Here is a 23141-nt window from a genome sequence, read left to right as displayed (position 1 = left end):
ATCATGGCTTTGTTTCTTTCTTTTGCGTTCCGGCTGACTGAGCGTGAGCGTAGGAGGACACTAAACCTTATTGATTTTCCCCTTTTATTTCTCCAAAATGGATTCCTGGCTGTGTATGTAAAGAATGAAAGATTGTTTGCCCTCCTCTGAACATTCTTGCCAATTCGTTGTCTTTGGTTGATGAGGCAAGGAATTGGTTGTCGCGCTCTGTTGTCATCTGCAGTCAGTCCGTGTTTTCTGACTCTGACTCGTTTGCCTTCGGCTCTTTCAGTGCCTCCCCGCTTCCTCAAGAAACCTTCCAACATCTACGCGCACGAGGCCATGGATATCACCTTCCAGTGTGAAGTGTCCGGCTCCCCTGCACCCACCGTGAAGTGGCTGAAGAACGGAGATGCTGTCATCCCCAGCGACTACTTCAAAATAGTGGTGAGACCCAGCGCTAACACGTCCATCTCTAGTGGGCTGTTCCTAAATGCTGGATAAAATGGGATTTGGGTCCATTTGGGGACATTTAAGGATAGGGCTGATATCGGCAGATATTTAAAAATCTATCATTTGTTTACGTATTTAAAAAATAACTTTTTTTATGATAAGATGGAAGTAAAATTTGGTTGTATTTTTGCACATTGAATTTCTAAATTAACAGCAAAATAATGAACTAAGCAGAAGCAACTGCATTATTTCTGACTTAAAATTGGCTATTTTCAGGTACAATTATTTACTTTTATTTACTAGCAGAGACAATACAGTAGGCATGAGGAAGTGAAAATTAAACAAAAACTGTCTGGATAATCCCAATTTTGCAATGTACCCCTGTATTTTTTTTACAATTTTGTTGTTTTCGGAAGACTGTGTCAAACATGCTTGACTAAAATATTGATTTGTCAAAACAACGAGAAAAATACTGAATTCACAAGCTTAGAAACTTAACCCTGGTGCTGTTTGCCATTTGTTTTTGTAAATGGCATTAAGAAAGCACTATAAATGTATTTACCCCATACCTGCAGCTACCCTGTAAAGTGAGCAATCAGTAGACATTCAGCTAATAGTAATGATTACTATTAGCTGTAATGATGATTATTGATTTTTGTGGTATGAAAAAAAATGGGGTTATCATGATATTGTACCAGCATATTTGTTACCATTTTAAAAACCAAACAATTTATGGATTTATTGAGATGAATGAATCTGTTAATTATTATTCAATGTTAATTTTTAGTTGGAAATAATATAATTAAAAAGAGCTTCACATCTTGTGCAGCTTTTATATTTAAGGGAGATATTCTACATATACTTTCTATGACAATTATAAATAAATATTGCACATCTTTTGTTCAATCAAAAATACCCTGTTTTCAGCAACAAAACGGAGAATTGTGAAATCCTGAATTGTGTATTGTGATACCAAAAAAGTATGATATATTTTGAAATGGTCATGCCTTTAAGTTCTCATACTTTTAACTAGTTCTGTTAATTAGATTATTAGAGATTGTTATATTAATGTATTTAAATGTTAATTAACTTACTACTTAGTTAATTATTTGGTTGATTTATTCACACTATATCTGCTTTTATTTTATGTGAACATTTAGTATGACTCGACTGTTTAAAATAAATCCTTAGTTCATGTGCATATATTAATCACATATTCATTTATTTTAGCTTGTGTTTGAGATGGTGCGTGTCAGAGCGTCTGTGTTTTGTTTTGATAACTCCTATGACTGACCTTGCCCCTCAGTCAGTGCCAACCACTTCTTGCCCATTTTATGAACACCAGCTTGGCGGTTTTCATGTTTGGCAGCCAATCGCAGCCTTCTGAATTGTTGCGGTTTAATTATTGTCCTATTTGTGTGTGATTGTGCCACAGAATCAGCATGACCTGCAGGTGCTGGGCTTGGTGAGGTCTGACGAGGGCTTTTATCAGTGTCTGGCTGAGAACGAGGCCGGGAACATTCAGGCCAGCGCCCAGCTCATCATCCTGGACCTGGGTAAGCATACAGTGCATTCACACCCACCAGCCACCCTGCTTCTCCACTGCAGCACAGCACAGCCACTCTTCAGCACCCCAGCCACTGCCAGCTTCTACTCTACACTAAAAAGACTTTTTAACTAGTGAATTAAAGTATATGAAAAATATTGTTTTCATATTATAAATATTGGTTTATATGTACAGTATTTATATAGCTGTGTAGCCACAGCTATATAACAACTAATGACTGTAGAAATGCTTGGACAGCATAACCTCTTTTAACCTCTTTTGCAGTATGATTTGTAGCTTCGCCCATCTCTATGTTAAGATGACACGTCTTTTATTCATCTCCTGCAAACTGTCTATCGATCTCCAGTATTTAATCTCTCCGCTAATGTAGATGTTCTTTTTTTTTTTATCAGTTTTCAATATGTTATGCTGCTTTATTGTATAAAGGCAGGGTTACACTTAAAAATGAATGATTGACAGCCTGGGTTGAAACAGACCATCTTCGGGACCTTTCTGTTTATTATATGAAGAAGCTGAGTTATAGTTTATTTTTACGGTTATTCATCATGTGGTGGTGTGCTGCTGGCCACAGTAACAGATACTCTCTGTACAGACAGTGCTTTGTAGTTTTGGGTTAGTCTGATGTTAACATGGAAAAGATCAATGTGACTTTATTGGCTGTTAGTAGACAACTGAAGTTAAACATGCTGGACTCGGTTGAATTTGTACTCCTTCTCAACCTTCCCTCTCACTCAAGTTTTTACCGGTGTGTTCTGTGACCCTCTCACAGCAGTTCAGGGATTAAGCTGGATTGTACAGTATTAGTTTTTGTTTGTCTCAGCCATAGACTGTGTATAGCTGGACAGAGCATCGTCTCTCGGAAGTGAAGCCACAGCTTCACAGGTCGGGTGCCCCCTGCTGTTCGAATGCAGAAAGCTGTGTAACCCCACCCATCCCCATAGGTTTCAATGGCAAAACAGACAAATTTCAATCACGTTTTTTTCTAATATACTGTAATTCTACCTCCAGTATTAGAATGCAACAGCTAGTGTAACCTCTGCTTATATTGTTACATTTTTATATCCCCACAGAATTCATTTTTTAAAATGTTATTCAGCTCTATTCAAAAAGGGCTGGTTATGGGCGGGACAAATAACAGACTGTCGCTCCCCTCTGCTCTGCAGCCTGTGACCTCGAGGCAGCTCTCAGGGGCGGGTTTATTTAAATGAGTAGGCTGTCTCTCCACAGTCTTTCTCCCTCCTCTGGTCTCTACTGCGTAGACTCGAGTATCAGGATCATCAACATGGTGGAAGATTTTGGCTTCATTTTCATTAAATGAATGGGAACAGCGACACGGCGTCCATCTTTTTTACAGTCTCTGGTCTCAGCTAATAGAGCCATTAGAGCTCCTGTACTGTAATCTAATCTAATAATTTCACAATAGTATGCATAAACTTTATGAAAAAATTCACTTTGCATCTAGTGCTTTAGGCTACGTAGTACACTCAAGGAAGGCAGTCTGAGACACTTGCTCTGTGAGAAGGGGGTTTATTAAATGAGTAGGTGAATCTGGCTCAGGCTCTATTCAGTACTGCACAGACTGGTGTTACTGGGTTACACAAGCTGTACTGCTGAAATTTATCTAAAGAGGTTAATAAATTACATCTTTTTACTTTGTAGTTGCTGTTGGCTTAACAGGTGTAGCTGCACAGTTTTTAAAAACACTTAAAATAGCAAAAAAATGTTTTTTTTAAAATAAAGTCTAGTATGGCATTGAATAAAACAGCATTATACATGCACACATTAAAGTTTAGAACGTTTGCATCCTTGATCAGTTAAAATAAACTATTTGATCAGTGAAGCAGTGTTAAACGGTAAAGTGAGGAACGGTTTAGTAAGAGCAGACAGATAGACGGTGTTGAGGAACTGTCTGATAGATTTTTATGCTCTCTGATTGATTAAATTAATTATCAGAGTTAGATTTGCATGCAGGTACATGTTTAGTTTTTTCACACTTTAAAAAAAAAATTACACAGGATATGTTCCCTTCTGTTACACACACACACACTAATCTATCTCATACAATTTCTGCCGGTCTCTCGCTTTCTTTCACATTTGCACTCTCTCTATTTCTCTCTCTTTCTCTCATTGACTATCTCTCACTGTCTCACTGTCACTGTCGCTCGACGCAGGCGCACACACACTCACACACACACTCTCACGTGCGTCTCTGCAGACGCAGCACAAGCACATATTCTCACACGTTGACATGACATGGGAGGTGCGAGTGACACTGCATTGATTGCGGTGTGTGAAGTCTGCTCCTCGCTGCTGTCAGTGTCTCTGGCAGTTACGCTGGGAGTCTCCAGACGCGTACATTAGTTCAGCTCTTAAAGCCTCTTCCAGTGAAACTCCAATTAAAATCCCAGTGTTCATTAGCGCTGTCTGTGGCCTTTCATTTACACCGCTCAGCTGTGTATTAGCACCCCTCTAACACTCCTCATTGTGTGTGTGTGTGTGAGCGAGAGAGAGAGAGAGAGAGATAGAGAGAAAGGGAAAGATTGAAAGAGAATGAAAGAAAAGTGGTAGAGGAATAAAGTGAAAATCTATAGTCACTTGATTGGATCTGGCTGAAGCAAAAATCTGCAGTAAAACATTTTTACACGATTCTTACATAACAAAAAAACAATGCTTAAGCTTTTAAAGGTCTCATTCTATAGTTTTTTCATTCATTTTAAAATGTCTATTTGTGGTCTCTAGTATGAATGAATGATGTGAGCTGTTTTTTTGTGAAAAAAAAGTCCTCCGGTGATCTGGTATAGCAGTGCTTTAGTCCAGTGGAGGAGTGAGAGGGGAGGAATGACAGGATTTAGGATTTTTCTCATGAATATTCATACATGCAAACATATCGGCAAACATAACAGCACTACGACACCAGCAAGATGGACAACAGCTTGAAACGTTTTAAAATAAAGACATTTTTACACTAAAACCAGTCTTTGCAACATGTGTAATGCCATGCTAATTGCAGTTCAGCAACTGACCTAGTCTTAGAGTCTCTGTACAACATAAAAAAAACAGACCAGTGGGGAAATTCAGTGATACAGCAGCAAAAGGATAGAGAGACACACAGAACTAAAAGATGTAATAAACTAAGTATAGGAATATAAACTGTATGATTAACAAAGTATCACAAAATCCTTGTAGAATATCAGTTACTGTATTTTTTGCACTATAAGGCGCACTATCAATAAACGTCTATTTTCATACAAAGGGGTACCCTGATTATACAGAGCCTTATGCGACACTAGTAAGAAACAGGGGTGTCGCCATGTTTTCCTTCTAATTCAGCAGGTCTCGCCACAAGGTAGCAAGACCTGTAAAGCTAAGCTAAGCTAAGGTAACTAAACAAAACTGTAATTCTTAAAAAAAAAAAAACATCAAACAAGCGCTGGATATTATATCTACACAGATTTCTCTCCTGAAAACTGTTTATTTGTGTAAGTAAGCTCTTCTATTTATTTACAGTAAGCTTCGATTTGCAGATTTCCACTAAGGCTAGCCGCTGTTAGCAGTTAATGCCGCCTAATAGTATTTACAATTGCACATTAAAAGCCTATTGCACATTGTTATGCTCTCACAGTACTTTAGCTTAAATGTGTTGAAGAAGATGTTGATAGTGTGCTTTGGTTGAGCAGTTGAAAGTGCAGTGGGAGGTGGGGAGACAGAAGCAGGGTGTGGTTTGTGGGGTTTGAAGTCCGTTTGTGAGGGTCCTGCAGGGATTGTAGTCCCCCGGCATTGTACTGTGTTATTACCTGCCGTTTGGCAGCCGGAGCGCAGAGCGAGTAATGGCTCTCTTCAGAGCTTTTGTTTTCCTGCTTGCCACGCTAAGCTACAAAAGGGAACAAAAACAAACCCTCGCTAGCACTGCGCTAGTTTATTATGCTTGTTTGTCAGGAGAGGAAAAAAGGGGGGAAAAGCCTCACCGGAGCCTGATAAAGGAGAGGGCCGTGTGGGGAGAGTTGTCTTTAATGTCTGCGCTGGAAAATCTCTTCTTTCTCAGGTTAATAGCTTTTCAGAGCTGGATACCTCACTACTGCTGATGTAGATCTGATCCTGCATGCGTCTCCTACTGGCTGAAAAGACATTGTGTGAATGAATGCTTTTAATTATAAAAATGACACACATTTTTGAAATTATTTAAATTTTCTCACTGTACAGTTAACCTTTACATTACAATGCATTTTACATGTTAATTTATTTATTAATCAGGGCCCACATATCCTGGATAATTTGGAAACTTTGAAGATTTTTTTTTCTAGTCATGGAAACATCTGGATGAAGTGAGAAAATGGATAAAAGAATGTGCAGGAAAAGTTGAGCTTTACTCTGTAATATAATAAAGATGAAGATGGATGATCACAAGCCATCAAACCAAGCTGAACTGCTTGAATTTTTGCACCAGGAGTGGCATAAAGTTATCCAAAAGTAGTTTGTAAAACTGGTGGAGGAGAGATGCATGAAAACTGTGATTAAAAACCAGGGTTATTCCACCAAATATTGATTTCTGAACTCTTAAAACTTTATGAATATAAATTTGTTTTCTTTGCATTATTTGGTACTGGAACTGAAAGATTTATCTGCAAATAAATGCTCTAAATGACAATATTATTTGGAATTTGGGAGAAATGTTGTCTGTAGTTTATAAAATAAAACAACAATGTTCATTTTACTCAAACATTTACTTATAAATTGCAAAATCAGAGAAACTGATTCAGAAATTAAAGTGGTCTCTTAGGTCTCTAGATGATCTAAATGTCAGTTTCAATGGATTCCCTAGCCATACCAATGATGATAGTATAGATATGATCACTGTTTAAACATAGTCTATAATGCATAGTGTACTATGAGTAAGATTAGCTTTTATAGTGTTGATTTAACATTTGCACATTTATCTTCGTTATTAATCCCGTTTTTTTTTTTTAGACCATTGTTTCTTAAAGAAACCGCTAGTAAAGATGAGGTGTGAAATAACTATTTTGCACTTCTCCAGCTGGGTTGACACCGGAACTTACCTGGCCTAAATTACAAAAGGTGACAACGATTTTACAACTGCTTTTATTCTTTTTCTGATCATTCCATAATTACAACAATTACAGTGGATTAAATGCAGATTAAGTGTGGATTAAATGTGGTTAAAATGTTAAAGATGTAATAAGGGCTTATTATGTGCCGGCTCTGGAGGAGAGGGAGGCTCCCGTAAGCTTCTTCCTGTCTCCGTGTGCCACGTCTCCTGCAGATTACAGGGAAGAACCTGTCCCTGTCACATCTCTTCAGTGGGATTGGATTTTTCTTCAGAGCTGCTCGTGTTATGCGCAGGTAGTGATTCCACAGATCACTGCTGCTGCATCAATGAGCAATCAGATGTTGTTGAGGCTGTGAATTGGTGCTGATGAGCTGGCCTGGACTGTGGGGGATTGGTGAGAGATGGAGGGAAGGAGGGAGAGGTAGCGAGGGATGCAGGGAGGGAGGGCTGGGGAGACACTGAGCGAGAGAGTGTTTGCTTAAAGAGTTGACCGGTTGGCTACACTAGATAAGCTCTCTATCGTGGACAGAATGCAAAGCAGCATCGGCTCCAGCAGGCAGCACACGGCGCTGGAGCAGAATGGGAGGTGGTCAGTTTATCCTGGCTGTGTTTTATAGCTGTGAGAGTGAGAGACCACCTGTTCACATGTGGGTATTTGGAAATATGAATATCAGAACTCACCTTACTGTGGATTTCTTAATCCTCTATTTAAATAAGGTGTGTGCTGTTTAGGCCTGTTTGTTGGCAAGACCTTGGTAATATGGTGCACATAATGATACAGGTGTTACAATCCAATATATTGTGATACATTGCAATACTATAAGCAAGGAGATAAATTGCAAAAAAATATATGTATAGTATAAAAACCACACAATCATATTAATAAAAACTGAATAAAAGAAAAGTTTACTTTTTCTGCAATTAGATCAGTGGGATCTAACGACAGGGTACAACACTGCTCTCTTTTTAAAAATCGATACAGTATTGCAAAACAAAATATTGCGTTACTACATTGTGTCAGGATGTGCAGCAAGGGAGGAGCGGATGTGGCTGCAAATGCAAGTAATTTTTGTTAACAGAAATAAACCAAAATAAACACAAAACAGGATAAACAAACTAAATAAATAGAGTAACTAGAAGAAACACCAAATTCACTAAGACTGCAAGCAAAGAAAAAAAACTACAACCTAACCGACATGACCACGTACAAGAACCAACAAACTAACACAAACAAAAAAAAAACACAGGGGCTTAAATACACATGTAGGGAACAGAAAACAGGAAACACCTGGAGACAGGTAATGAGAGGGTGGAGCTACAAATGAACACAGGTGGGAGCACTGAAGACATGGATGGAGACGAGAAGAAAACAAATAGGGCCGTGTGTTGAGGAAGGTATATAGACAAGAGGAGGGCAGGAAAAACACAGAGACAGAACAGGTCCAGAACATGACACAAATATTAATATCTGAACTCTAAAAACTTTATTAATGTGAACTTGTTTCCGTTGCATTATTTGAGCTCTTAAAGCTCTGCATCTTTTTTATATTTTTATTTGGAAGAAATGTTGTCTGTAGTTTATAGAATAAATCAACAATGTTCATTTTACTCAAACATATACCTGTAAATAACAAAATCAGATAAACTGATTCAGAAACTGAAGTGGTCTCTTCCAGAGCTGTACTTGTATATTATTACAAGTTTATCATTATGGTATGACTACTTTGTAGTATGAGTACCTTGTTCGGCTAAACCACTAATTGGCAATAAGAGGAGGATTATCTTCTATGCTGGCGGCATAAAATAAAAACGTTTTCATTATTTATATATTTGCTTTAATATGTGAACATTTAAACAGTAAAAACAGGTAAAAACTCATCTCTAATGCTGAACGAGAGGCAGTTTTATGGCAGGATACCTCCTCTGGGAGCGCAGGTGGTGGTTAGCCCCATCAGGAACCTCTGCACACTCCACCCTGATGATAGTGTTGATAGAAGGCGACACCGTTACAGCTATATTTCCTTCATCACCCCGCCTTAAATATCTAAAGCGTAATTCAGACGTAAATATTTTGTGGCTCTCGGGGGCCCTGGAGAGTGGCTATTTTCTACCCCTGCTACTCTTCCTGTGATAACACCCTCCTGTGGTTTTCAGGTTATGCAAACAGCCTGTCAGGCACGCTCCTGACCACATTACCCATCCTGTCCGAGTTCCTGCCTGTGGTTTCATATTCACTAATGCTCTGCAGCGCCTCGCCTCTGGGCTTCGCCCGAGTGCGTGTAACGAGTAGCTCCGACAGTCTGGTGGGGGTCCGTCATCACCACCTCACCTGCCTTGGCTTTAAGTAGGTTTATGCAAGCTGAAAGCCACCCATCCGTTTAGACCTGGTCTAACTCCTGGTCCATTTAAAGCTTTTAGGTTTACCAGTGCAAATATTCAGTCCTTTTTACCCCAGGCTTAAAGAAGAAATCCAGTGTAAAATAGGGCTGCAACTAATGACTATTTTTGTAGTTGACTAATCTGCCGATTATTTGTTTGATTAGTCGCGATTATTTATTTTATTTTTTTCATGCCCTCCATTTGTATTTCCTACTGTTGAGGACAGTTTTGCAGTACATTTTGATAGTTTGGCGTACCTATATTAAACTAAAAATTACAAAGTATATTATAGGAAACATTCACACAGGCTGGATGTCATTTTTAGGAGATTCTAGGATACTTGTATGTATTTTTTTGTCTTTTTGTCTTGTATATATTGTTTGTCTTTAAGAAAATAAAGTTTTTTTTTTATGAAGTCTGTAGTTACTATAACATATAACTTAATTGTAACGGATTGGAGAGAGTACAGTATCTCCCCAACACTTATCCAGCTAACGTTATTTTTTTATCGAATGTTATTAATGTTAATGAAGCAGTGAAGTCTGTTTAAACTCACCTCAGCAGCTCTCTGCAGTAATTTAACTCTCCGCGGGTAATATGGAAATCAGTGTTAAAACTGTACAGACTAGTAAAGACAGACTGTAGAGTATTTTTGTGGAGTTAAATGTGTTTGTTTGTGTTTAGCGGACACAGCGCAGATATTACACTCCACCGAGTCTCTACCTCTCTTTCTCTCTCTAGCGCGCGCGCGCTGCAAGTCCCTCCCACACTGAAACCTCATTGGCCAACCTAGCATGATGAGAGGCCAATCAGGATGCTCACTCTCTCACTAGGTGTGTGTCTTTCTCTCTCTCCCCTCTTTTCATCTCGCGTGCGCTCTCTCTCGCTCTCTCTCTCTCACACTTTAATGACGCGCCAACAATGAAATTAGGCGTTGACTATTTTTTATAGTCGATGTTGTTGATTACACCGACTAATCGTTGCAGCCCTAGTGTAAAATGGACTCGGTAAGTCAACTGATGAGCAGGAACGAATAGGTAATATAGGGTAACAAATTACAAAATTAATTCAGTGGAAAGACATGAATATTATTGAGATGTATTAAATATTTTCCAACTCCATTTGCAGCAACTCCAGTCCAAAACTAATGAGAGTATGTTCATCTACACAGATTTCTCTTCTGAAAATGTATTTATTATTTGGGTGAGTAAAGCGCTTCGGTTTATTTACAGTAAGCTTAGCTTTCAGACTTCCATTAAGGCTAGCCGGTTAGCAGCTAATGCCGCAGACAGCACCACACTGAGGAACTGAGTGTTCCGGTAAGCCATATTAAGCCAATATTAGCTAGCGGTTCACCCCACATAGCTTGTTTTAACGCAGTAAACACGCAGTCTACAGTCTGACATACTCGCCTCTTTATAGCGAAAGAGCTAGCACAGTTAGTGGCTAATGCTAATGCTGCTCCAGCAGTGCTAGCCAGGGTTAATAGCCCATAATACTCACCTCTGAACGGCAAAAGAGGTTGTGCTTAGCACAGCTAGCGGCTAATGCTAATACTGCTCCAGTCTCGAGTCTCGGTGCTGGAGAACTAAATTGAATCCCCTGTATAACGCTGTCTTTACTACTCCTTACAACCTGATTGTTAAATTGCATTCATTGCAACAGTCAGAAGTTATGATAATGTTGAGAACTCCTAAAGTTAAAGATCTGTACATTATTGGCAGTATAATATATTTTATACCAGTGCTGTTATTGCACTGTACTGAAGGATCTTCTCCTGTCTCTAAACTGAGTTCATGCAGAGAGGTACTGCTGTCAGAAAGATGTTTGATGGCTGTTTTGAAGCTGCAGAACTGATGCTCACTTCCCAGGAGCATCCTACTCTGATGCATCATGTTTATATTTGAGTACTTGACATCAAGGTCCAGGACTTCTACTTCAGGTTACACGGTATGAACTTTTGAAGCATTGCATAAGCTCCCCTGCTCTCCATCTGTCATGCTTCATAGAGAGGGTGTGAGCTCTGTCTCTTCTGTAGAGGAAACTCTTTCTAATGTTTCCCCTGTTTTTATAAAATACACTATTTTTAACACAGTAGCCTTCTCTCAGTCTCTAGCTCTGTTTCTCTGAATAAAGCATTAGAGCTATCACCTGAATGAGAATCAGCCATCACCAGACCAGAGTCTGCTGCACTTTGACTGTGCATTATATTCTTGAAAATAAGGGTGCCCACAAAGATTTCTTTCAGGGATGCCATTGGAGAACTATTGGCTCTTTTTTCTGTGTTCATTTTAAAGGTTCTTCACACTCGCACATGATGCATTTTGCAAGAAATAATAGTGCTTCTGTAAACTCTTATTAAGATGCTGATTTTAGTATTAATTTCAGTATTAATTTCAGAAATATTCAGTACTTTTGATTGCAACGTAAAATGCCAGTTTAATGGAAAAACATGCATCATGATGAAGATAATAGCAGAAATAAATGACTTGTCCACTCAGTTTAGATACTTTAACATTTAGAAAATGCTCAAACTTTGGCTGTTTTTTTGGAAAAATGCTAGGTGATAGGTGTTAGTATGTGTTTATTAGATTAAAAATACTCCTGTTAACTCTATTTTACGTTTTAGCATTAAATACAGAAATACTAATGTTTTTTTCAACAATTTGTGTATTTTTGTCACATCAATAAACGTTAAACAACTATGTGTAGATATGTAGATGTGTAGAAAATTAATGATTTTTCTCTTTGGTTTAGGCACTTGAATATGAAAGGAAAATGTTCATAATTTGGAAGTTTTGGTTAAAAAATGCAAGGTCATGTTTTTGTTATTTGGATGAACAGTGCTCTTTTAAACCTAATTATGATGTTTTCACCTGATTTGTGATGGTGATTTGGTTTTTAGCATATTGTAAGATGTGATGAGTGTTTAAAAGTTTTGCAGATTGTAAGATTTTTCCATGATTAATTTAATGCATATCTAATAATATCTAGGTCTAATATTTCATTGTCCCTCCCGTGCACTGGCTCATTTCCTGATGTAGATATTCTCTTTGAAGAGCAGAGTTAATGCCCCCCCGCAGTGTCGGCCCTGTGGGGAGAAGCAGTATGTATATATAGCCCCAGAAGCTTCGATCATCATTAGGGTGTGTATCCACCTCCACCCTGCACACTCATCCATTACCCTGTGTCATAAAGCCGTAAACACACAGAGCTGCTGGTATCTCAGTGATGTTGGGTGGTGCGGGCGGTGCTGGTACAGTGGTGTGGAATGCAGTGACGTGGGAAGCCCTGGTGTGGTACAGTTATCTGTGGGGCTGCTCTTTGTCCTATGTGGCCCGGCTGCTCTGTGGCTCTTTCCCTCCTGCTGCTGTGTGACGTGGGTTATGACAGATCTGTGCCGGGAAAGCGTGACCTTGTCGGTGCGTGTTGTCCAGGTGCCTGACGTGGGCGGCTCACACACTCTTGTCGCTTTCCTGAGGATGTAGTGAATTTATCCAGCTCACGCTGTTTGTGGATTTTTCTTTACACACTTTTATGGCCGAGTGGGATGAGAGGAAATGTCGGTTTGATTATTTGTGTGGAATTGGGCAACCAGACCATTTAAAAGTACCGGTACTGTACGTTCTTTCACACGTTTACACACAACACAGATTTAGTCTAGCAAGTCGGAATGGACCAACATGGATTGAGAAACTCATTATAACACATTATACCTGCATAAAACTAAGAGGACTGTACAGATTCATATAGTCATGCTTTCGTTTTTCTCGGTCATTTAAACTCTATAGCTGATCTGTACACTCTGTTAATAATACTGTATTTTTCACATTATAAGGCGCACCGGATTATAAGGTGCACCGTCAATAAACGTCTATTTTCTGATCTATTTTCATACACAAGGCGCACTTCATTATAATCAATAAATCGATCAACCTTTATTTTCACTCGAGAATACGTTGAGGGTGACTTTTAATTTAAATTTAATTTAATAAGAAATTAGAAAAAAAAATAGTACAAAATAGTAAAAGAAATTCAAATTTTAAATCAACATTTAATATATATGAATAAAATATATATGTAAAATTAAAAATTCTTAATGACAATAAAAACTAATTGTCAGATAAAAAGTAAAGAATTTATAAAATATAAAATAAAAAAAGATAACAGTAAAAGTAAAGTATAATGATAAGAATGATAAGAAATGATAAAATGAGTAATAATTGAACTAAGAAGATAAAAAACAAAATATAAAACATAACAATGAAAAATAAAAAGTAATAATAGTTAAAAGTAAATAAAATAAGAATTCCTGCTGGTGCACTGTAGCTAAAAGCAGGGTAGGTTAACTAAGTTAAGGAAAGCTAAGTTAAGTAAACAAAACATTTCATTTAAGGTCAAACGAGTGCTGGATGTTAATCTGCACAGATTTCTCTCTTGAAAACCATTTACTTTGGTGAGTAAAGCGCTTCCATTTATTTACAGTAAGCCTAGGTTCCCAAATTTCTCCAGCTCTAAAGTGAAGCATTCGTATTAGCTGCTAACCGCTAGCTGGGGTTAGCAGCAGGCTACAGGCCGATAATACTCACCACTGAGCGGCAATAAAGCTAGTGCTTAGTGCGGTTAGTGGCTAATGCTAATACTGCTCAAGCCTCGATGCTAAGAAGAAATTTTACTTAAACGCCTGTATAACGCTGCACTTCAGTGGAGTGGCTTTATTACTCATCACAACCTGACTGGTAAAATTCATACATAAATAGCACTTTTAAGTGCACCTTATAGTGCGAAAAGTACTGTAATTTTGGATGAATAATCTAATAGAATTATTCTACAGTTACCTAGAAGAAGCTCGTATTTAACATTAACTTCCATTCAACATTTTTGTTTTCTCCTGTGAAAGCATTATTTGGAGGTGCATGTTTTTTTTTTATTGGACAGCGGAGATATAGAGTGTATACATTCAGTTTTATTGCCTATTACAGGAGCTTCTTTGTTCTTACCTATTGTACCACTGAATTCCTAATGTGCTGCTATAAATATTAATTAGGAAGTAATGGAAAGGATGAAGTGTTGTGGATTAGGTCAACAAATTATCACAACATAGAACAGCTTGTCGACACTGTTTTGTTCACAGAGGCAGGGCTTCTTTTCTTTTTTTTTTCTCTAGAACTAAAAAGAAAACTGATTTAGTATAAACATTTTAAATGTGGCTCATAGCCTAAGCCTGTTATGGCTGAAACTATTAAGGGGTTTGCAATAGAAAAGTACTTGCTGGTACTTGCAGCGTGTTGTATTCATGTTTAGCTTTAAAACTATATTGGATGTAACTTTTTTTTTGTTATTTCAGTTCACAGTTTAGTTTCTCCCCCCTAATGAGTAAAATTATTAAGTTATTGAGGGAAGGGGTGCAACTAATGATTGTTTTGGTAGTTAAATAATCTGATAATTATTTATTCTATTATTCAACAATTATATCTACCTCCTCTATCTTACCATGTCCTCTGTCTAATAAAAAAAATGTTGAATCAGCTGAACATGAGATTTAAAAGACATTCAGATGTCTGGTTGTATTTTAAACACAGAAAGTACTGATAGTTAGTGAGAAAATATGTAATTAATCTGTTTGTGTGTGTTTGGGCACTTTTGGAGACGCAGACTAAGCTGAGTGTGAACTGTGTGAGTGAGCTATTTACCCATCTCCCCTTGTGCTTCTGTCTCCAGCACTTTGTGTAATGCAGTACTTTTAGAAATTAATGATTAGTCAACAATGAAATGTGCCGTCGACAAATTTAAATAATTGACATTGTCGATTATATCGACTAATCGTTGCAGCCCTAATTGAGGGTGTGTCCATTTTTTGTACTATAAGTCAATAATGTAATTATGGTAATAGGCCTAGAGTTGAATACTACTTGTACTTCTAGTCTTTATAGTTATTGCAAACATCTTTTGACCATCATTAATCATATAGTTTATCATTTAGTTTTTGTAGTTTAGAGATCAGTTGCCCTATAGCTGCCATTGCTTTCTCCACTATATAGCAGGCTCTCAGGTTCGGGTATTAAGATTAAGATGCCAGTGCAGCTGGAATTGAGTCTGGTCTTGAGAAGCTCCACTCCACTCTACTCTATGGACTGTAGTGGCCAGCCTTGCGTGTGACAGGTTCCAGCTGGCATTAGACGGGCATTTCGCTGCCAAGCTCTTCAGGCCGGCAGCCACCTCGGCTAGCTATCGCTCTCCCTGTCACACCGCCTCCATGCTGTCCCTTTGGCACACGCATTCATTCATGCAGTGAGGTGTAGCCTACACGAAGGGCAATCCCCTAACACACTGTGAGTCACTCTCAGACTCCTGAGGGAAATGTTTGGAGCTGGAGCGGCGTTTTGAGCGTCGGAGCCTCGCTTTAAGAGGCCTATTTCTGCCTGCTCTGCTTTATCATACTTAGAGCTGTCACTATTGATTATACTAGTAAGCGAGTATGTGAGTAATTTACCCATTATTCTGGTGATTAGTGAGTAGACCGAGCCTGAATAAAAAGGCTTAACAATGAAAATGGACTGAATTGAATAATACAAGGCTACATGAAGCTTTATTAAAGAAGGAGGGGAGGAAGAAAAATGGGAAGGCTTTAAAACACTTTATTGAAAAATACAAAAGCTGTAATTATTTAAAATGTGTTTCTTATTGAAATACGACAGAGAAAGAGAGAGAGAGAGACACGATCAATTAAGAGAGAGAGACATCAGGTAAATTAATACATTTTAGGGGTACGTTTGAATCAATCAGCTAAATAACCCACCCCATTTAATAGAGCAGATAGAGTAGTCACAACAGCGCTAATCCTATTCTCCTCTATTCCTTTCTATTCTGATTCACTATTCACTCTCACTGACTGGAAACCTTCAGACCCTCAGTTTGTAGCAAAAGGCAATTCACAGTTGTGATGCTGACGAATCACAATGCTTCTTCACCCAGCTTCACTCCATCCACCATCCAGCATTGTGTCCCCCACACCGTGCTCCCCCCCTCCCCTCACCAGCCCCCGGTGCTGGTTACTGCTTTGAGCTGTGCTGTGAGTCCTGCTCTTATCTGCCTGACTGCCTGCATCCTGGCCCATCCTTCTGCAAATGAACATAATGAATTGCCTCGAGTATTCACCACGCGTCCTTTTCCAGTCTGCCGCGCCTCACACACACAAAAATGGGCTAGTCAGTATTCAGTGTGTTACAGGCAAGAGTGCACATCTCTATCTGGGTGTTCATGGGCTGGCTGAATGTGACTGCTCCTATTAGGAATGATATAGAGAGCTTTAGCGGCGCCGATTCAAGTAATGCACTCAGACATACGAAAGAAGACCAAGCGAACAAAGGTGTGAAAGGGCAGACGATGTTTCCAGTGTGTGGAGCAGATAGCACAGATCTCCAGGCCTGCATTTTACAGTGAAAATAAGGCTTTTTTTTATTTAGCCAAGCTAGTCTTTTCATGATGGTACCTGCTCGTTCAGTTTAGAGTGAATGCTTTCAGTTAGGCTTTCAGGCTTTTAGTATTAAATGTAAAATGTTTATATGTATACAAATATTTTTTTATGTATATAAATGAGTCAGTGACATACAAGGATGTTTCAAATTTGTGTAAATTCACATGCATATGCATGATTAAAATTCTACACTGCAAAAAATCCATTGGCAAAAACAAGACAAAATATATGCAAACTATGACAAATATATGTATATTAAGCAAAAAATCTGTCAATGGGGTAAGCAAAAATTTCTTAGTAAGATTTCTTACAAAAAGCAATGGCAAAGTCTCAAAATGAGTGAAGTAACACCTAAATCAAGCAAAAAGGTCACTGTTTTTGGACACAAGAATCAGAATAACTTGATTGCTGCTTGACTGTGCTTATTTTGAGTTCAGATTACTTACAATAAGGTACAAATTCTGAGTAAGAATGATTAAGATAATTATCCCTAAAATAAGCAAAATAATCTAACACTTACAATGCTTAGTAAGTATACATATAAATGCTTTATGTTCATAAATAGGTCAGTAACATACAAGGATGTTTCAAAATCATTTTAAATCTCATGCAATCATATTTACATTTTAGATGGCGTGATTTTAGGGGTATATTGGCTGTAGTCTTGAAGATTTGTCATATGGAGCAACCATTATTTATATATTAATATAGATAAATTGTCTTTTAGCTTCCATCACCTGCCGGAGCCCTAAGAGAGCACAATTGGCCTTGCTCTCTCTGGGTGGGTAGATGGAGCTCTCTCACCACACCACTCCAAAGGGTGATGTTGATCAGCACAAGGCGTCTGTGAGCTGATGTATCGAAACCCAAGTTGCTGCATATTGCTCCGAGCGTGCTGTGATGCTACTCTGCAATGCTGCATCAAAAGCAGAAGTTAGAAAAGAGGTGGTGGCTGACTTCACATGTATCGGAGGAGGCCTTTTTAATGTATTCAGGTCACTGCTATTAATTTTAATTGTTTATGCAATTAACCTTTTTTTGCTTAAAGTAAAGTCAGAAAATCTAGGCATCATGTTATTGTATGATATAAATATACACATGAATGGTTTATATGCATACATACAAAAGATATAAATGGTTTCTCTTGTCTTAAAATGTATCAGTGTATGAAGAGATGTCAGTGTTCCGGCTCAGTGACAGATACACATATATATAACACATATAATTAGCTTTGTGCTGACTGATTGTGATCAAATTGTTGACGATGTTCCCTCTCATCAGTGCTGTAGTTGTTATGCTTGCCTATTGTGGGTGATCTGCATGTAAACCCACAGTTTACTAGCTCCATCTCCTGCGCTCTTGCTCCATTGTAAATTTGGTGTTTTTCTTTTATGTCTTTTGTGGTGGAATGTTTGTGTTTTTCTTTTATTTTGCGTCAATTTTATTATGTTCTTTTCTTTTTCCTGTTTTTTTTCACCCTCTTTTCCTCCCCACCCCACCTCTGTATCTATAATTTACCCTCCTTGTCTCCCCTCCGACCCCACGTCATGTCCACCCTCCCTCCCCTCCCCTCATGTACCCAAGACGTTGCCCTCCCTACGTCCACTGTCCCCTCACTGACCAGTGCCACTACTGACCATGTAGCCTCCGGATTGGGGGAGCGCTCGGGCCTCACCCCCTCCGCCCCGCGGGACGTCGTGGCGTCTTTGGTCTCCACGCGCTTCATCAAGCTGACCTGGCGGCCGCCGGCCGAGCCGCACGGAGAGAACATCACCTACTCCGTCTTCTACAGCCAGGAAGCCTCCAACAGGTACAACCTTTAACCTGATAACCTTTAACTGTGTGATTGGAAAAAACACATAAACATTGGAGAAAACTGTTAAAAAGCAGGTCTGTGCCACATGACCAAAAATCTAATGCTTTACCATTTCATTTTCTCTGTGTTATTGCATTAGTTTTTGTATCAATGTATCTAAATTAATACTTATTTAATTTTACTCCATTTTCTTATGTATTACTATTACTTGATGATGTCACCATCATAGCACTTTTAGCTCCTCACTGGATGAACCACTGTATAAAAAAAATTAAATGTGCTCTTTTTGTTTATTTTGCTAATATTAAAGAAACAATTAAGTGTGTGAAATGGCTTCAGAAGTTCCAATTTCCAAACACTGGTGAGAGTTTTCTGCTTCACCTGCTCCTCCCCAGACATGAATCTCACAGGGGTTGCCAGATTGACACAGTTTTACTCTGTAGCTGATCAGTGAATATATATGTTTCAGTGTCCAAAAGGCCCGCCTCTACTACGCTAGTAGTGGTAATAAATGACTCAGACTTGGTTAGCAAACCATACTGAAGCTTAGTGAAGCTTTCTGTTCAGCAGAAAAAAAATTGCAATCTCGCCCGTTTCCATGGCTGCAGCACACTCTTTGCCTGCTGTTGTGTTCTATACCTGGCAAACCAGTGTGTGGAAATGGGACTGTGGAATTGGCGGTGGGCAAATTCGAAGTCTAAAACCTACACAGATTACCATGACATACTGCAAAGTTCAAATAAGAACATGCTGACTGAAGCTCTGCTGACCAAAATCTACACACAGATAGCTCAAGATTTTGATATAAGATTTTGATGCTCTGTTTATATTTAAGCTCCATGATTTCATGACTTGCATAGTACATGACAGGGATTAGTATGTAATTTGGGATTAAACCTGTTTGTTTCTTCTTTTCGGTGTGTTTATGTCTCTCTCTATGAGGTACTGTTGGTCAATTCATGGTGAGAATGCTCAGGCAACAAGTGTCTTTGTGTGGATGGAAATATTTTCAGAACTGGAGGAAGGGAAATCTTTTTTTAAAAAGAATACCCAGATTCCTGTGATCATAGTCCAAGACAACTACAAATACAAAAAACTTTAGCTTTGCACTGACATGGCACAGTTAAAGCTGGCTGTATCAACTATATACTTTACTAAGCATATTTAGGATATTATTAGTGATTAAAAAACACTAACACGACTATATAGTTCATCAAGAGAGCTTAAAATTGGTCCAGCTAAAAAAAAATCCACTGTATTCAGTTTGGGATAGCATCTAAATAGTCTACAGTTTCTAAATCAGTTTCTCTAATTTTGCTATTTATAGGTTTATGTTGGAGTAAATTAACATTGTTGTTTTATTCTATAAACTACAGACAACATTTCTTTCAAATTCCAAGTAAAAGTATTGTCATTTAGAGCATTTATTTGCAGAAAGGGAGAAATGGCTGAAATAACAGAAAAGATGCTGAGCTTTCAGACCTTAAATAATGCAAAGGAAACAATTTCATAATTATAAAGTTTTAAGAGTCCAGAAATCAGTATTTGATGGAATAACCCACAGTTTTCATGCAGTCTTACACACTGCTTTTGGATAACTTTATGCCTCTCCTGCTGCAAAAATTCAATCAGTTCAGCTTGGTTTGATGGCTTGTGATCATCCATCTTCCTCTTGATTATATTCCAGAGGTTTTCAATTTGATAAAATCAATCTCTTATTTATTTTCTTTCAGAGCTGTATACTGTATACTGCTATATATGGTAAATATGATGTATTGTGAAAATGTCTTTGTGATGTAATATTTGTACCATATTACTCAGACCTAGGCGCAGTCAACACCTTTAAATATGTTATTATTTGTGATCATTATTTCACTAAGGCCTATTCAGGCTTATTATTAGCACGCTAATGCTCCATGCTGTCCCTTTTCTCGCCTCAACAGGGAGCGTGTTCAGAACACGACTACTCCGGGCGAGATGCAGGTCACCATCCAGAACCTCATCCCCGACACCAAGTACACTTTCAGGGTCGTGGCTTCCAACAGAAACAGCCAAGGAGAAAGCTCAACCCCCCTGACAGTGGCCACCCAGCCTGAAGGTAGGAGATAAATACACACACACATTCTGCCCTGTAGCCCTCACATATATTACCACAGACTGTAGACTCGGGGCCAGGTCTGTGGTCTCCCTTCTGACAGTATAGCCCTTCCCTCTGGAGCAGAACAGGGCCTGTTTATGTGCCGAGGCTCAGGCTGAGGCTGCCTGCCTGTTCATTTGATCCAGGCTGACCAGCATACTAAAACTGAACACAGCAGACCCATGGGCTTCAGACAACTTCAGACTGAGGCATGCTCTGTTCCAGCACACCTTTTGGCAAGGTGTGTGCGTGCGTGCATGCGCGCGCGCGTGCGTGTGCGCGTGGGGTGAATATAAAAAAATTTAAACAGCTGGTCACTTGACCTGTCCAGTATTTAAAATGTCATTATCAGGTACTCAGATTTAGTTGCTTGGTTTTGATCTATTCTATGTATTTTTAGACAAGATTCCCAGATAAAAATAAGCCCATAGTAAATATATATTTTTTTAGAGATTGACAATAAAGCCCATTCCGGATAGGGTTAAGTTTCTCAAAAATATTTCACCCTTCTACTCCAGTGAGTTTTTTGGCTTTCTGGGTCACATCGTGTTCAGTAGCTCCTTCATTTCCACTTGCTATTGTCTTTATGTGGATCTCTGTGGAAACGCGCACATAACATGTAATTACAGTGTGCCGCAGTGAACAAACAGCTATTTTATTAAACATGAGGTGAGGAAACTCAGAGATGTGAGTCTGGACAGGACTAAAATTACCGGAGGACCACAGACTTAAGCGAAAAACAGTAGATAATTCAGCCTGAAAAACATGGTCGTTCCGGACGGGAATAAAATCACAGAGGACCCCCCATAAAAGACAAAACTACCCCAAGACCCCCATAAAAGAGAAATTTACCCCAGGACCCCCCCTGAGAATCTAATCCCGTCCAAATAGGGTTTAAGGGCGTTTTCACACCTGTAGTTTGTTTTTCTGGTCCAAATCATTTGAAGAGTTCATTTATTTGGAGCGTTTTCCCCCCTCGTTTTGGTTTGGTTTCACATAAGCAAAAACCTAAACACACCCAAATGCGCCCAAACAAAGTACACAAATGTAAGAAGCAAGAAAGGTTGTGTGTTCCAGTCCAGCGTGTATATATATGATATATCTGTTCAGAGTGAAGCTGCTTTATTGCTGCTGTTCTTTTAAACACAGTATTTTAATGGCAATGTCCATGCAATAAACAGAGTTGCATGGCCACGGGCAGTGAACACTGCACATGCAATGTTCAGTACAGTGTGAAAACAGCTTAGCATGGATCAGCAGCAGAGACTGTGCTTGTTAATTGCTCACTGGCCAGTAAATCTCTTTAAACTGCACCTGAACAGCTGTTTAGCTCAAATAAAAATAATTATATTTTAAAGTTGAGTTGGATTTGTTGAGGTGCGAATGTTTAAGTCTGCACCCGAGTGCAATTACTGTTTTAATGAACCACACCAAGGCTACAAATGAACCAGAGTCCGTTTTAATCAGACCAAATAGAAAGAGAAAAAACAAGGCCAACTTTGTTCTCTCTGACTCTGGCTGCTGAGGGCAAGCAGCATGATGTTGCATAATGTCTATTAAACTGGCTGCCATTCTCCAACCATAATGGTCACTCTAGGATGCTGGCGTTAACTCTGGCTGTTCCTAAAAGGCGGATGAGCTTGGCACAGTTCTGATACATTACACTCGCTGTGCTGTTTATCTCACATCACATCACATCATGCCAAACACAAAAGCAAAAGCATCCAGGTGCAGCGCTGCTGGCTATGGATTACTCTAGCTTGTTTGTTGACTTAAAAAAACAACAGTAAAGCACACTGTTGATTCTAGGTCAGCACTCTTACATGGAGGAGCTTTTTTTGAATATTAAAATATCTTTCCATCCAGCCATCAAGAGCAGGAATCAGAAATCTGTTCTGTAAGCTTGCTATGCAGGGTTCGCTGCAGATTTTGAGCCTCTTTATGTCTCAGATTGTCATTATTCAAAGGATCCTGCTGCGGTGGGAGGAAATGTGTCATCCTTTGCCTCAGCACACTGTAAAGTTTCAGTACTGAGGAAAAACAAGAAGTCAAACAACAGAGAGCAAAAAGTAAAACTGTAACAAGTCTGAAACTTTAGTGAATGCGCCTGCTTTGAAGAAGCTACCTCAGCTCCCGTAATAAACCTGATCTAAGATTTTGGAAGGCTTTTTTGTCAGAACTGCATTGAAACCTTTATGAATGTTCAGCATGGTTTCAAACACAGCCAGCGTTTCTTTTTAGGCTTTAAATAATTCCTTCCTGATATTT

The 23141-nt window shown here is 38.8% G+C and overlaps 1 protein-coding gene across 8 annotated transcripts in view; it reads left to right on the top strand.

Moving 5' to 3' along the window:
• LOC103047119 (neogenin) overlaps positions 1–23141 on the top strand; it is a 231936-nt gene that overhangs the window by 170853 nt on the left and 37942 nt on the right. For 7 of the 8 annotated variants that reach the window (XM_049474430.1, XM_049474426.1, XM_049474425.1 and 4 more), the window contains exons 6-9: positions 272–426; positions 1868–1988; positions 18505–18730; positions 20680–20834. In XM_049474430.1, the coding sequence (XP_049330387.1) occupies positions 272–426; positions 1868–1988; positions 18505–18730; positions 20680–20834 (657 nt within the window). The remainder of the gene's footprint in view (positions 1–271; positions 427–1867; positions 1989–18504; positions 18731–20679; positions 20835–23141) is intronic. The other variant, XM_049474428.1, reaches the window with a different exon arrangement.

The sequence above is a fragment of the Astyanax mexicanus genome, chromosome 2, assembly GCF_023375975.1.
Source record: "Astyanax mexicanus isolate ESR-SI-001 chromosome 2, AstMex3_surface, whole genome shotgun sequence".
NCBI classification, from domain to species: domain Eukaryota; kingdom Metazoa; phylum Chordata; class Actinopteri; order Characiformes; family Acestrorhamphidae; genus Astyanax; species Astyanax mexicanus.
Note: the sequence above shows the minus strand (reverse complement) of the source record. Positions and strands in the feature narration are given on the sequence as shown.